Consider the following 15,896-nt stretch of genomic DNA (forward strand, 5'->3'; position numbering starts at 1 on the left):
CCACAAGTGGAAGCATTTTCTCTACATCTAGGCTATGAAACTCCTTCGTTATTTTGAAGACCTCTATTAGGTCACCCCTTCTTTTCTAGATTTTTAAAAATTCGTTCATGGGTGTGGGCGTTGCTGGCAAAGCCAGCATTTATTGCCCATCCCTAATTCCCTTGAGAAGGTGGTGGTGAGCCGCCGCAGTTCGTGTGGGGGTCTGTATAACGGGGTAGTGCTGTCACCATACTCCACTATATAACAAGAATGTTCCTTCTGTGTAGTGACCATTTGCCCAGTTGTTTCCTGCTCTACTCTGACCTGCAGCGTTCTTTGAACTGCAGTCAGTGCTTAGTACAAACTATAACTCCCACTCCGCCTATAGGGGACTAGAAGGTGATTGCCAGAACAAAAATAAGTGACTTTCAGTGCACCATTACAAGGTGCCAACTAGCAAATACAGCTGGTTCTGCCTCAGATAAACAAAGCACTTAAGACGCTATAACTGGTAACTTTAAAATTGACGTTAATGCAAAATGGTCTTTGGCTGATATAAGCAGTTTTAAACATGAAAATTTTTAAAAGAAAGACTTTCATTTATATAGCGTCTTTCATGACCTCAGGACGTCCCAAAGCGCTTTACAGCCAACGAACTACTTTTTGAAGTGCGGCCACTATTGGAATTTAGGAAACGCAATGACCAGTTTGCGCACAGCAAGATCCCACAAACAGCAATATGGTAATGACTTGATCATCTGTTTTTTTTATGATGTTGATTGAGGCATAAATATCGGCCAGGACGCTGGGGAGAACTCCCCTGCTCTTCTTTGAAAAAGAGCCATGGGATCTCTTACGTCCACCTCAGAGGACAGACAGGGCCTCGGTTTAACGTCTCATCCAAAAGCTGGCACCCCTTGTGCGGTACTTGCTCGGTACTGCACTGGTATATCAGCCTAGATTATGTACTTATGTCTCACTGGAGTGGGACTTGAACCCACAACCATCTAACTCAGAAGCAAGACTGCTACCCATTGAGTCACAGCAGGGTGGGGACTATCTTTGTCATGAGAATTTGCACCATTCAAAGCCTTAATGTCTTTTCTTGGGGGGGGGTGGAGGGTGGGTGGATATATGAGAATAACCACCTGAAATGGATTTTCTTGATTTCAGCTCTGGCTCTTTGGGGAGTTTCTACGCAACAGTCAAACACTTACCATAGAGAACGCAGAAAATCGCTGCGACAGTCATCACTGGGCTGCTCTTGGGCACCTCCTAGTGGCCAACTCAGCATTGGCAGGAAGCCGACAACAGGTTGGCCAATTCTCCACTTGGGCCACGGTTGGTGTGGAGGAACCAGGGGAAAGGGTGAGGGAGGAGAAAATAACTAACAAAAAGGGGGGGGGGGGGTTCACATCATCACAAAACGAAAAGGAAAAGATATTCAATAAAATATGTAATCTCACTTAAACTTTCCCAGCCAGGAATCAGCAATGAGGGCTCCCATAACAGGTGTGAAATAGGCCAATCCGGAAAAGGCATGGTAGATGGCAGTGGAGAGGTTATCATCCCAGTAAAGGAAGTTCGTAAAGTAAAGGGTGAGAACAGCTGGAACACAATAAACATAAGATAGTGACGAATGAAAATAGAACACTCGGTCAATCAAACCTGCATCTTCCAGAAAATACAAACCGCAGACTCTACCCCACCCGTTTACTCTCCTGAGGGAGCTCCCCTGATGGTTCACTGTGTTTAGCCACTGAAGTACTTAGTCATACAGATCATAAAAGTCCTTGGTTTGATCTCAGTGGAGTTAAGGCATTACAACTAGCTTCAGGGCCCCATTTAGTTGTCAGCTGTGGCTCAGAGGGCAGCACTCTTGCCTATAAGTCAAGAAGGTTGTGGGACTTGAGGCCATAAATATCAAATGAGATATTGAATCCAGACCCTGTTTGCTATCTCAGGTTATATAGAGACAATCCTACCATTCAAAGTAAGAGCCATGTGTCCTGGCCAATATTTATCTCTTAACCAACATCACTAAAAAACAGATTATCTGGTCATTATCGCATTACTGTTTGTGGGATCTTGCTGTGCCCAAATTGGCTGCTGCATTTCCTACATTACAACGGTGACTACACTTCTGAAGTGCTTCACGTAGCTGTAAAGTGCTGTGGGATGTATTAACTGTAGCAGTTGGTGTTACGTTCATCGTGCCCACCATTCAGTGGCACTGGATCCAGTTTAAAGGAACTGCTCTTAAAGTTGGCAAGTGTGAATGTTGTTGGGAGGTGAGGGTGTGCCACCTTTAAAGCTCACCACCGTAAAGACGGTGGAGGGGCCACTGCTGGCACTGGAATGGAACTTTTTTGACTGCCTCTTTCGAGTGTGTTGCGGCCCCGTTAATGGATTTACAAGCAGCTGCCTGGGGGCGAGGGCGAGGGCGTGGGGGGAGGTTTGACTGTCATGGGCAGCTGGTAGATCTGCTGCTCCAGCAACAGGGCTCATCTTACCAGCCGGAGTCAAAAAATACAAGAGAAGTAAAGTGAAAACAAAATGCTGGCAGTCCTAGTCTTTAAATCCTTGGACAATAACCTGTTTAGATAACTTTATCCCTTTCATCATTTTAATCACTTCTACTGTGGGTCCTCCAAACTTGCTCTTTTTCCAATGAGAAAAATCCCAACTCCTTTAGTATTAATATTTGCATGTTTGCCGTCCCTCAGTGGACAGCACTCTTGCCTCTGGGTCAGAAGGTTGTGGGTCCAAGGTCCTCTCCAGAGACTTGAGCACAAAATCTAGGCTGCACTGTCGGAGGTGCCCTCTTTCTGATGAGACCTTAAGCCTAGGTGGATGTAAAGGATCCCAAGACACTATTTCGAAGAAGAGCAGGGGAGTTCTCCCCGGTGTCCTGGGCCAATATTTATCCCTCAACCGACATCACTAAAAAAAAAAGATTATCTGGTCATTATCTCATTGCTGTTTGTGGGAGATTGCCATGTTTCCCGCATTACAACAGTGACTACACTTCAAAAGTACTTCATTGGCTTTAAAGAGCTTTGGGACATCCTGAGGTCGTGAAAGGTGCTGTATAAATGCAAATTCTTTCTTTCAAATCCCACCATGGCAGTTTGAAAATTTGAATTCAGTTAAAAACATCTGGGGGGTGATTTTAATCCCAAGAATGGGCGGGTTGCATCCCAGTTCCAACACGCCCACTTCCGGGTTTAACCCAGGAGCGTTTGGACGCGCACGCAACAAACACCCAGATGTCCCGTACCCACTTAAAGTCGGTGGGCCGATACTTAAAGGGGCAATGTACCCCATTGAGATAGTTGAGGCACTTAATTTGTTGTGTATTAGAATCATAGAATGGTTACAGCATGGAAGGAGGCCAGTCGGCCCGTCGGGCCCGTGCCGGCTTTCTGCGAGAGCATTCCAGCTGCTCCCACTCCCCCGCCCTTTCCCCGTAGCCATGCAAGTTTTTTCCCTTCAAGAACTTATCCAATTACCCTTTGAAAGCCATGATTGAATCTGCCTCCACCACCCCCTCGGGCAGTGCATTCCAGATCATAACCACTTGCTGCGTAAAAAAGCTTTTCCTCATGTTGCCTTTGGTTCATTTGCCAATCACCTTAAATCTATGTCCTCTGGTTCTTGTCCTTCTGCCAATGGGAACAGTTTCTTTCTATCTACTCTGTCTAGACCCTTCATGATTTTGTACATTTCTATCAAATCTCCTCTCAACCTTCTCTGCTCTAAGGAGAACAACCCCAGCTTCTCCAGTCTATCAACGTAACTGAAGTCCCTCATCCCTGGAACCATTTTAATAAATCCTTTCTGCACCCTCTCTAAGATCTTCACATCCTTCCGAAAGTAAGGTGCCCAGAATTGGACACAATACTCCAGTTGTGGCTGAACCAATGTTTTATAAAGGTTCATCATCACTTCCTTGCTTTTGTACTCTATGCCTCTATTTATAAAGCCCAGGATCCCGTATGCTTTTTTAACAGCCTTCACAACTTGTTCTGCCACCTTCAATGATTTGTGCACACATACCTCCCAGGTCTCTCTGTTCTTGCACCTCCTTTAGAATTGTACCCCTTAGTTTATATTGCGGCACTGGATTCAGTTTAAAGGAACTGCTCTTAAAGTTGGCAAGTGTGAATGTTGTTGGGAGGTGAGGGTGTGCCACCTTTACAGCTCACCACCGTAAAGACGGTGGAGGGGCCACTGCTGGCACTGGAATGGAACTTTTGTGACTGCCTCTCTCGAGTGTGTTGCGGTCCCGTTAATGGATTTACAAGCAGCTGCCTGGGGGCGAGGGCGCGGGGGGAGGTTTGACTGTCATGGGCAGCTGGTAGATCTGCTGCTCCAGCAACAGGGCTCATCTTACCAGCCGGAGTCAAAAAATACAAGAGAAGTAAAGTGAAAACAAAATGCTGGCAGTCCTAGTCTTTAAATCCTTGGACAATAACCTGTTTAGATAACTTTATCCCTTTCATCATGTTAATCACTTCTACTGTGGGTCCTCCAAACCTGCTCTTTTTCCAATGAGAAAAATCCCAACTCCTTTAGTATTAATATTTGCATGTTTGCCATGCCTCAGTGGGCAACACTCTTGCCTCTGGGTCAAAAGGTTGTTGGTCCAAGGTCCTCACCTTGAGCACAAAATCTAGGCTGACACTCCAGTGCTGCGCTGTCGGAGATGTCGTCTTTCTGTTGAGATGGTAAGCCTAGGTAGACGTAAAGGATCCCAAGACCCTTTAGTTTATACTGTCTGTCCTTATTCTTCATGCCGAAATGTATCATTTCGCACTTCTCTGCGTTAAATTTCATCTGCCACATATCCGCCCATTCCACCAGCCTGTCTATATCCTCTTGATGTCTATCACTATGCTCCTCACTGTTCACTACACTTCCAAGTTTTGTGTCATCTGCAAATTTTGAAATTATACCCTGTACACCAAATCCAAGTCATAAATATATATCAAGAAAAGCAGTGGTCCTAGTACTGACCCACCTCGGGAATATCACTGTACACCTCCCCCCAGTCTGAAAAACAACCATTCACCACTACACCTCCCCCCCACCCCGATGCTGGACCTCCCCCCGATGCTGGACTCCCCCCCCCCACCCCACCCCACCCCCGATGGTGGACCCCCCCGATCTTCTCCAAGGCCCACCTGATGTCGTCCACGTGGCTCCACCTCTCCCCACCCCTCCAATTTCTTTACGATCTCTCTTTCCCACCCTCCCCCCCTCTCCGATCTGCAGCTCCTTTCCCTCCCGACAAATAGTTACCTGCTATTGAATTGCGTTTGCAGATTGCAACACACTCATTTGGTTTCCGGGTTCCTCACACGAATATCTACAGACGGGCTGGGTTCCCGGCTCCGAGCTAAAATCATGCCCCTGGTATCAGTAATGGTGACCATGAAGCTGTCGGATTGTTGTAAAAACCCATTTGGTTCACTAATGTCCTTTAGAGAAGGAAGCCTGCCGTCCTTACCCGTTCTGCCCTATATGTGACTCTAGTCCCACATCAATGTGGTTGACTCTTAACTGCTCTGTAGACTGGCCTAGCAAGACCTCAGTTGTATCAAACCACTACAAACAAGTTCAAGGAGAAGGCCCACCAACACCACCTTCGTAGGGCAACTGGTGGTGGGCCATAAATGCAGGAAGCAAAGGGTAATGGTTGACGGGTGTTTTTGCGATTGGAAGGCTGTTTCCAGTGTGGTTCCACAAGGCTCAGTACTAGGTCCCTTACTTTTTGTGCGGGTACATATTAATGATTTGGACTTGAATGTGGGGGGCTTGATCAAGAAGTTTGCAGATGATACAAAACTTGGCTGTGTGGTTGGTAGTGAGGAGGAAAGCTGTAGACTGCAGGAAGATATCAATGGACTGGTCAGGTGGGCAGAAAAGTGGCAAATGGAATTCAATGCAGAGAAGTGTGAGGTAATGCATTTGGGGAGGGCAAACAAGGTAAGGGAGTACACAATAAATGGGAGGATACCGAGAGGTGTAGAGGAACAGAGGGACCTTGGAGTGCATGTCCACAGATCCCTGAAGGTAGCAGGTAGATAGATAAGGTCATTAAAAAGGCATATGGGATACTTTCCTTTATTAGCCGAGGCAGAGAATATAAGAGCAGGGAGGTTATGCTAGAACTGTATAAGACATTAGGCCACAGCTTGAGTACTGCATACAGTTCTGGTCACCACATTACAGGAAAGAGATGACTGCACTAGAGAGGGTGCAGAGGAGAATTATGAGGATATTGCCAGGGCTGGAGAATTTTAGCTATGAAGAAAGATTGGATAGGCTGGGATTGATTTCTTTGGAACAAAGGAGGCTGTGGTGAGATTTAATTGAGGTGTATAAAATTATGACAGGACTAGATAGAGTGGATAGGGAGGGCCCATTTCCCTTAGCAGAGGGATCAGTGATCAGGGGGCATAGATTTAAAATAATTGGTAGAAGGATTAGAGGGAAGCTGAGGGAAAGTTTTTTCACCTAGAGTGTGGTGGGGGTCAGAAACTCACTGCCTGAAAGGGTGGTAGAGGCAGAAACCCCCAACTCATTTAAAAAGTACTTGGATGTGCACTTGAAGTGCCGTGACCTACAGGGCTACGGATCAAGCGCTGGAAAGTGGGATTAAGCTGGATAGCTCTTTTTCGGTCGGCACGGACACGATGGGCCGAATGGCCTCCTTCTGTGCCGTAACTTTCTATGATTCTAAATGCCGGCCTTGCTCGGCAACGCCCACATCCCGAGAATGAATAAAGAAATTTAAAGAAAAAGCATCTGCAAAAAAAATCAGCAAACATACCTTTCATGCCATAGTAGGAGAAGCGTTCACAGAATTCGTTCACGACGACAAATATAATGCTCAGGGGGTAATTGCTTCCACATAGCCTCTGCGGGACGCAAAACAAGACAGTTATCAAGACAACTGCATTACATTGAGCAAATACATTTGTAACTAAAGATGTATGCAGCATTCCTGGCTATCAGCCGTGGCTCAGTTGCAGCACTCTTGCCTCTGAGTCATGAAAGTTGTGGGTTCTTAGTCCCACTCCATGAGCACAAATTCCAGGCTGACACTGATACTGACAGTGCAGTACTGAGGGAGTGCTGCACTGTCAGATGAGATGTTAAACTGAGGCTCCTTCTGCCCTCTCAGGTGGATGCAAAAAGATCCCACGGCATTATTTCAAAGTAAGAGCAGGGGAGTTCTCCCTGGTGCCCTGGCCAATATTTATCCCTCAACCGGCACCTAAAAACATTAGGTGTTTATTTCATTACTGTTTGTGAGAAATTGGCTGCCACGTGGCCTACATTACAACAGTGGCTACACTTTAAAAGTGACTCTTTGGCTGTAAAACGCTTTGCGAGGTCCTGGGGTCATGAACGGCATTATATAATGCAAGCCTTTCTTTCTTTTATTAATTATTGATGAAATTCATTGTGACTAATTGATGATCACCTCACTGGCAAAATCCCAAAGTTAGGTCAAATAATATTTATCTTCAGTTTTCCATTATGTCCTCAGGATGTCCCAAAGTGCTTCGCAGCCAATGAATACCTGTTTGAAGTGATGTTATGTAGGTTGAAGTGACACGTGGTCCTCTGTGACCAGGAAGCCAATGGCAGTGAGGACTGCTTAAGTACTGATGAAGGAAATTAGTCTCTCGCACATGCAACCGCTTTATTGATAGGCCCATCTGCTCTGAGTGGCAGTCAAACTTGAACTGTTGTGTGGAAGAGGGAGGAGGATTGTAGACTTGGGCCTCAATCCACAGTGTCTCTTTTGGCTAGCAGGTGGTGGGAGAGATAAAGGTAGAGATAAGAGATAAGGCTGGAGAGCCTAGAACTAGGGGGCATAGTTTCAGGATAAGGGGTCGGCCATTTAAAACTGAGATGAGGAGAAACTTCTTCACTCGGAGGGTTGTGAATCTTTGGAATTCTCTACCCCAGAGGGCTGTGGATGCTGAGTCATTGAGTATGTTCAAGGCTGAGATCGATAGGTTTTTGGACTCTAGGGGAATCAAGGGATATGGGGACCGGGCGGGAAAGTAGAGTTGAGATCGGAGATCAGCCATGATCTTATTGAATGGCGGAGCAGGCTCGAGGGGCCGTATGGCCTACTCCTCCTCCTATTTCTTATGTTCTTATGTACATTCATTGATCCTCTTCTCCCAGTGAGTATGGGTTGGAGAATCAGCACCGTAGTGCAATAGCTCTGCCCTGCCCACCACCACCCCACCCCCCAAGCATAGCTACCCCCTGGGAACGTAGGATCGATAGATGTACCCTGCAATTGAATGGAACACCTAGATCACAGAAGATTATGCCTGTGCTCCACCCCTTCTTTTCCTCAGGTCCCTTCTGCGTGGAATGCAAATTGAAGGACACTCAGATTTCCCAGATGTTAGCTAAAGCGTCCAGAGATGGCAGCGACAGAGACAGCAGCATGAAAAAAAGTGTCCAGAGACAGCAGCATGAGGAAACAGAGAGAGAGCAGCAACAGGGAGCGCAGTAAAAGAAACAGCAGTGCGAGAGAGAATGAGACAGACAAAGAGAGCAGCAACGGGGAGGGCAGAGCAGCAACGGGGAGGACAATATGAGCAAAACAGCAATGAGAAGTACAGAGAGTGCAGCAAAAGAGAGCAGCAAAGGAGAGGGCAATATGAGTGAAACAGCAATGAGAAGGACAGAGAGGGCAGCAACAAAGAGAAACAAGAGAGAGACGTCAGAGAGAAAGAATAGCGAGAGCAGGGTGAGAGAAACAGAATGAGAAAGAGAGGCTGGGAATTTCCTTGTGGAGCCTCCTCATTATCCGGGGTTTCCAGTGGCCAGACAAGTAAATGGGGTTCCGACTGAACTTCCGCCAAAATTACGGCAGTCAATCCCTGCGGAAATTGCCGGCAGAAAAGAGAGAGCAATGGCATTTGATCAAGTTTCACACAAAGGTTACCAATTAAGCTCAAAGCTATGACGATTTAGGGCAAAATTAATGGGTATAAAAGTCAACAGATAGTGGTTAGAGGAGTTATGTCAGAATGTGGGGAATGTACTGAGTCAGGTTGCCCCAAGCACTGGACAGTTGGAACCACTACTGTTTCTAATTTAAATTAATGACTTGGATTTAAAAACTCAATTCAATTTGGATCGTGGAATCAAAAGGAGGCAGGCCAGAAATTACAGAATGATTTAAACAAAATATATGATCGGGCAGATAAAATTTAATGCAGATAAGTGTAAAGTATTGGACATAGGAAGGAAAAATGGGGAACATTTGATGGACGGTGTTGAAATAGCTAAGGATACAAAAGCAAGGAAGTTATGCTAAACCTTTATAAATCGCTGGTTAGGCCTCAGCTAGAGTACTGTATCCAATTCTGGGCACCACATTTTAGGAAGGATGTCAAGGCCTTAAGAGAGGGAGGCAGAAGAGATTTACCAGAATGGTACCAGGGATGAAAGACTTCAGTTATGTGAAGAGACTGGAGAAGCTGGGATTGTTCTCCTTAGAAGACGTTAAAGGGAGATTTAATAGAGGTGTTCAAAATTATGAGGGGTTTTGATGGAGTAGATAGGGAGAAACTGTTTCCAGTGGCAGGAGGGTCGGTAACCAGAGGACACAGATTTAAGATAATTTGGCAAAAAAAAGCCAGAGGCGAGATGAGGAGAAATTTTTTTTACGCAGCGAGTTGTTATGATCTGGAATGCACTGCCTGAAAGGGTGGTGGAAGCAGATTCAATAATAACTTTCAAAAGGGAATTGGATAAATGCTTGAAAAGGAGAAACTTGGGGAAAGAATAAGGGGAGTGTGGCTATTTTGGATAGCACTTTCAAAGAGCCAGCACAGGCATGATGGGCCGAATGGCCTCCTTCCGTACTGTATCATTCTATGATTCCATGATGAAATTGAAAAAGACCTAGGAGTCTTAGTGATCTCCTCAATGCTAAACATGTCTAATCAATGCAGAACAGTAATCAGCCGGCCAATAGACTATTGAACTACATAGACAAAACAGTGGACTGCAGGTTGAAGGGTCACGTGATCAAGCTGTCCAGTGCTTTTATCAGACTGCACCTTGAGTAGCACGCCCAGTTCTGGTCACTGAGAGACACGCAAGTGCTGCACTGGAGGCAGTGCGGAGAAGAGCCACTAGGCTGATCCCTCATTTCAGGGATCTGGTTTATGAGGAAAGGCTGGAGAAATTTGAGCTTTTCAGTCTGGAAAGAAGATGCCTGACTGGTGATCTTATATTATAAGATAGTAAAATGATATAGAAGAGATGAAGGGTGAGAAAGACAAGTGTTTGGGAGGACAGGGCTAAAAGGTGAAGAAAGATGGAGAAAGGAAATTGAGGATAGAGCTGAGGAATGGAGAATGACCGACACGGGACAAAGTAAAACAGGAAGCAGGACAGACTGAAAAAAATGAGGAAAGAATAAAATGCAGAGCTATGGGGAACAAGCTGGGGAGTGGGACTAATTGGATAGCTCTTTCAGAGAGCCGGTAAAGGCACAATGGGTTGAATGGCCTCCTTCTGTGCTGTATGATTCTATGGAAAGGTTAATTTGAAATGCTACTTCAAATTAAACTTTTCCTTTTTAAATTCAAATTTTTCCACACCATTCACCTGAGGAAGGAGGAAGCCTCCGAAAGCTTGTGGAATTTAAAATAAATTTGTTGGACTATAACTTGGTGTTGTAAAATTGTTTACAATTGTCAAATTAAACTGTGAGAGCAGGACAAGGGGACAAAGGTTCAAACTAGTGAAAGGTACTTTAGGACTGATACCAGCAGGTTCTCTATTAGACAGAGAGTAACCAGCACTTGATAGAGTAAATAAGGAAAAACTGTTTCCAGTGGTAGAAGGGTCAGTAACCAGAGGATACAGATTTAAGGTGATCGGCAAAAGAACCAGAGGCAACTCTGCTTTTTTGATGTATATTAATGACTTGGGCTTGGACAGGGCACAATTTCAAAATTTGCAGATGACTCAAAACTTGGAAGTGTAGTGAACATTGAGGAGGATAGTGATAAACTTCAAGAGGACATAGACAGGCTGGTGGAATTGGAGGACACATGGCAGATGAAATTTAACGCAGAGAAGTGCGAAGTGATACATTTTGGCAGGAAGAATGAGGAGAGGCAATATAAACTAGAGGGTACAATAGGGATAGAGTACGAAAACAAGGAAGTTATGATGAACCTTTATAAAACACTGGTTCGGCCACAGCTGGAGTACTGTGTCCAATTCTAGGCACTACACTTTAGGAAGGATGTGAAGGCCTTAGAGAGGGTGCAGAAAAGATTTACTAGAATGGTTCCAGGGACGAGGGACTTCAGTTACGGGGAAAGGCTGCAGAAGCTGGGGTTGTTCTCCTCAGAGCAGAGAAGGTTGAGAGGAGATTTGATAGAAGTGTTCAAAATCATGAAGGGTTTAGATAAAGTAAATAAAGAGAAACTGTTCCCATTGGCAGAAGGGTCGAGATCCAGAGGACACAGAATTAAGGTGATTGGCAAAAGAACCAAAGGCAACATGTGGAAAAACTTTTTTATGCAGCGAGTAGTTATGATCTGGAATGCACTGCCTGAAAGGGTGGTGGAAGCAGATTCAATAGTAACTTTCAAAAGGTAATTGGATAAATACTTGAAGGGAAAAAATTTATGGGGCTATGGGGAAAGAACAGGGGAATGAGACTAATTGAATAGCTCTTTCAAAGAACCAGCATAGGCACGATGGGCTGAATGGCCTCCTCCTGTGCTGTACCTACTATGATACTTGAAATAGACTTTGGGCAGAGTGGTGGAGGTGAAAACACTGGAATCATTTAAGAAACTACCAGATGCAGAAATGGAGGAGGGGAGGGGGACTTTAGGGCCTTTCTGGTTGGATGAATTAAAATGGGCCAAATGGTTTTCTTCATCCATGAATATCTTGTGGTCTAGTGAGCAGAGAGAGATAGCAACAGAGAGCAGTGTGAGAGAAGGTAAAGAAAAGTTGTTATAAAACATACAAGACTGGTGTTTAGTAAAAAATATTGAGCCATTGCAGGTAAGCACCTGTAACAGTGACTTGGTTAATTGGGCATCATTACATTTAAGGTATGGCGTGTATTAAGTTTGGAGACATCTGGTGCACGCCACCTGGAGTACGGGGTATGTAATTACACCCTGTTGATAGTTTGTTTTTAATCTCAGTTGTTGAGGTTTAAATTTCAACTACCATTATGAATCAACCACTGCCCTGCTCTGCATTGCTTTTCAGAATACCGTAGTGGTGGTGATGGTACTGGACTAGCAACCAACTGTTGGTGAATTTACATCCCATCATTTTTGTGGTAAAAGAAAGAACTTGCATTTATATAGCGCCTTTCACGACCTCAGGACGTCCCAAAGCGCTTTACAGCCGATTAAGTACTTTTGAAGTGCAGTCACTATTATAATGGAGGAAATGTGGCAGCCATTTTGCATACAGCAAGGTCCCACAAACAATGAGATAATCTGTTTTAGTGATGTTGATTTTGGGATTAATATTAACCAGGACACCAGGGAGAACTCCCTTGATTTTTTTCGAAATAGTGCCATGGAATTGTTGGCATCCACCTGAGAGGGCAGACAGGGCCTCGGTTTAGCATCTCATCCGAAAAAATGGCACCTCTGATATAGTGCAGTACTCCCTCAGATACTGTACTGGAGAGTCAGCCGAGATTATGAGCTCAAGTCGCTGTAGTGAGACTTGAACCCACAACCTTCTGACTCAGAGTCAAGAGCACTACCAACTGAGCCACGGCTGGTCCATTAACATCCTTCAGGGAAGGGGACCTGCCACCTCTACCTGGTCTGGCCTACACGTGACTCCAGTCCCACCATGTGTGGTTGACTCTTAATGCCCACAGGGCAAATAGGGACGTGCAATAAATGCTTGCCTCATCCCAACAACAAACATATATATATATATATATATAAAATAAATGATCTTTTATTCAAGAGTAAGTCCCCGGCCATTGACAATCTGATCATGGATGAATCTACCCTCTCCTGCACCCTTCTGTCCACCGATCCTGGACTTCTGTGCCCACCCCCCCCCTGGCCACCATTTACTCAGCCTCGGCCCCAACCGCACTCTCCGGAACCCTCTGCCTAATCCTCTTTATCTCTCTGCTTCTCTCCCCGCCTTTTAAAAGGGTTCTTAAAACCAAGCAAGGTGTAGTTGTTTGATCCTGCATTTTTTTTTGCATTTTTGTGGATCGAAGTTTGTGGGGGTCATTATTCATAGAATCATACAGCACAGAAGGAGGCTATTCGGTCCATCATACCCGTGCTGGCTCTTTGAAAGAGTTGTCCAGTAAATCCCATTCCCCTGCTCTTTCCCCATAGCCCTGCAACTTTTTCCTTTTCAAGTATGCATCCAATTCCCTTATGGAAGTTACTGTCGAATCTGCTTCCCCCCACCCTTTCGGGCCGTGTATTCCAGATCATAATTCGCTGCGTAAAAGAAATTCACCTTAATCCTCCCCTGGTTCTTTTGCCATTTATCTTAAATCTGTGTTACTGGCCCTCCTGCCGGTGGAAACAGTTAATTGAAACGTGCATTGCTTCGTACGTGAGTATCTACTATATATAAATTTAGAAAAAGGGTAAAAAGATTTTAATAAGTAACATATTAGTTTAAAGTGATCAAATTAAAGTTAAATTAAAAAGCCAAAAAATAAGGCAGAAAATGGAACAGAATGAAAAGGATAAGTAAAGTAATATAATAAAGTATTATAACATGGGGTAGTTTTATTATTGCAATCTTTAATCTAGACAGCTGGGATAAACATCAAAACACAAGGGTACAATGACGGATAACACACCTTGGCCACAGTCACAGAGGATGACTTTGGTCAGAGTGATCTCAGTGCTGAGAGAACTTATGTCTTTAACGTAGAAAAATGTCCAAAGGTGCTCCACAGAGGCGTAACAGAAAAAAATGGGAAAGGGCAGAAACCGGACTGAAGGGATATGAACAGGGATTTTTAAAGAGAGGTGAACAAAGAACCAGGAAGGGGGTTACACGCTGGAGGGCCTTAGAGAGGAAAAGAGGGTTCGGACAGTTGGAGAGGGTGGGTGGGTGGGATGAGGGTGGGTTTTTATGAGGAGGGTGTTTGGTGACGACCTCTTCTATTGTGAACATAAAATCGGATTCTGGAGTGTGCGCTGCCCGCGGTTTCCCGACTATTTATGTTACACATGCACACACAAGCACTTACACTCACACACACACACACCCACACGCACATGCCCACACACACGCACACACACACACATGCACACGCCCACACACACGCACACGCCCACACACACGCACACGCCCACACACACGCACACGCCCACACACACGCACACGCCCACACACACGCACATGCCCACACACACGCACACACATGCCCACAGGCACAATGGTGCCCACACATGCACGATGCCCACGCATACATGCACAATACCCACATACACAACAATGCCCACACACACATGCACGATGCCCACACACATGCACGATGCCCACACACATACCCATGCTGACACACACTGGCACACCATGCCCATACAGACACCTATGCCCACAGACACACATGCACACATATATTAACACACAAAAGCAAAGTATAGGTAAGTGTTCAGAGAACTGAAAAAATAAAATAATTTCGTATGTATCTCTCTCATTCTACGTTACACCACAATAGTATCTATACAAATGTAGCTTTTAAAAAAATATATATTGTCATTTCAAAATCCAGCAGACATTTCAGGCTAAATTCCCCTGGAGCTACAACAGAAGTACAAAAGCTGCTGTTAATTTGCAACACCGGCAGTGGCCACTTTTTCAATTCAATTTCAAATCAATTTCATACCAGCCTTCCGTTATTTGGTAACTTTCTCTCACTTTTAATCAATACAAATACTAACCGGTGTTTGCTTCTTGGGAGAGGAGGGATCTTTTTGCGCCTCGTCATCTGCGGGGGGAGAGAACCAAATTTAACAGTGAGGAAAATCGGATTTACACGTTCAGCTTAAAAATATTCACAGCACAAGCCAGGGAGAGAGAGAGAGAGAGAAGGACTGCAGAAACACGTTAGTTAGTTGGCACAATGCAGCGATCCGTGCTAAAAATGCAAAGAGAACTTTAAAAAAAAAACCGGACTGTCATTGGCAAAAATTATGAGCAAGGAATACATCTCGTAAAATATTGAGCAAGCTACATACCTATTTTGTTCTTTACCATTGCGGGACTGAGTTTAGAAAAGTTTGCGATGAGAAGTTGCAGCCTTTCTCCCTCTCCTCTCTCTCTCTCTCTCTACTGCAAACCAAATTATCAGCTCTGCGTTTTTTTGTTGTTTTTTTTTTTGTTAATGTTTCACTTCCCGATAAGCATTCGGCAGGATCTGGGAGGCAGTGGCGGATGGATCTTTTAGCATTGTTTGACAACTCCAGGCCGGGCTGTGGGTTGTCTGCATGAAACCTTTGGACACACGCACCTTCGGGATCGGAGAGGGGAGGAGGCATGTCTGTGCCTCACTCTTTTCTGCATGGTTGCACTCACTTGAGACGAAGCCCAGCCTTACGTGGGTCAGTGTGACTTTATTCCTCCCCTTAATACTGCCCCTATTTATATAGTCGCTCTGACTTTAAATTAAATCGACTCAAAACACATTTATCAGATACCAGCTTCCAAATATAATGATTAGAATTTATGATAATTTATGATGAGAAAACTGGTTGCTATTCAGTTCCGAACCGTTTTTGGACCGTTATATTTTTAAAATCACTTTAATTTTTACACAATATTTCATTTCTTTATTAACCCCCTCCCTTCCTAAATTACAACAGTGACTACACTTCAAA

At 44.7% G+C, this 15,896-nt stretch overlaps 1 protein-coding gene across 3 annotated transcripts in view; it reads right to left on the minus strand.

Annotated features, from left to right (window-relative positions):
* Window positions 1-15,896, minus strand: part of slc15a2 (solute carrier family 15 member 2) — a 131,481-nt gene that overhangs the window by 77,712 nt on the left and 37,873 nt on the right. For 2 of the 3 annotated variants that reach the window (XM_067987084.1, XM_067987085.1), the window contains 3 exons: window positions 14,961-15,007; window positions 6,818-6,905; window positions 1,446-1,587 (listed from right to left, as the gene is read on the minus strand). In XM_067987084.1, coding sequence (XP_067843185.1) covers window positions 1,446-1,587; window positions 6,818-6,905; window positions 14,961-15,007 — 277 coding nt within the window. Of the gene's footprint in view, window positions 1-1,445; window positions 1,588-6,817; window positions 6,906-14,960; window positions 15,008-15,257; window positions 15,590-15,896 lie in introns of those variants that run through there. The other variant, XM_067987086.1, reaches the window with a different exon arrangement.

This window comes from Heptranchias perlo, chromosome 7, assembly GCF_035084215.1.
Source record: "Heptranchias perlo isolate sHepPer1 chromosome 7, sHepPer1.hap1, whole genome shotgun sequence".
Classification (NCBI taxonomy): Eukaryota; Metazoa; Chordata; class Chondrichthyes; order Hexanchiformes; family Hexanchidae; genus Heptranchias; species Heptranchias perlo.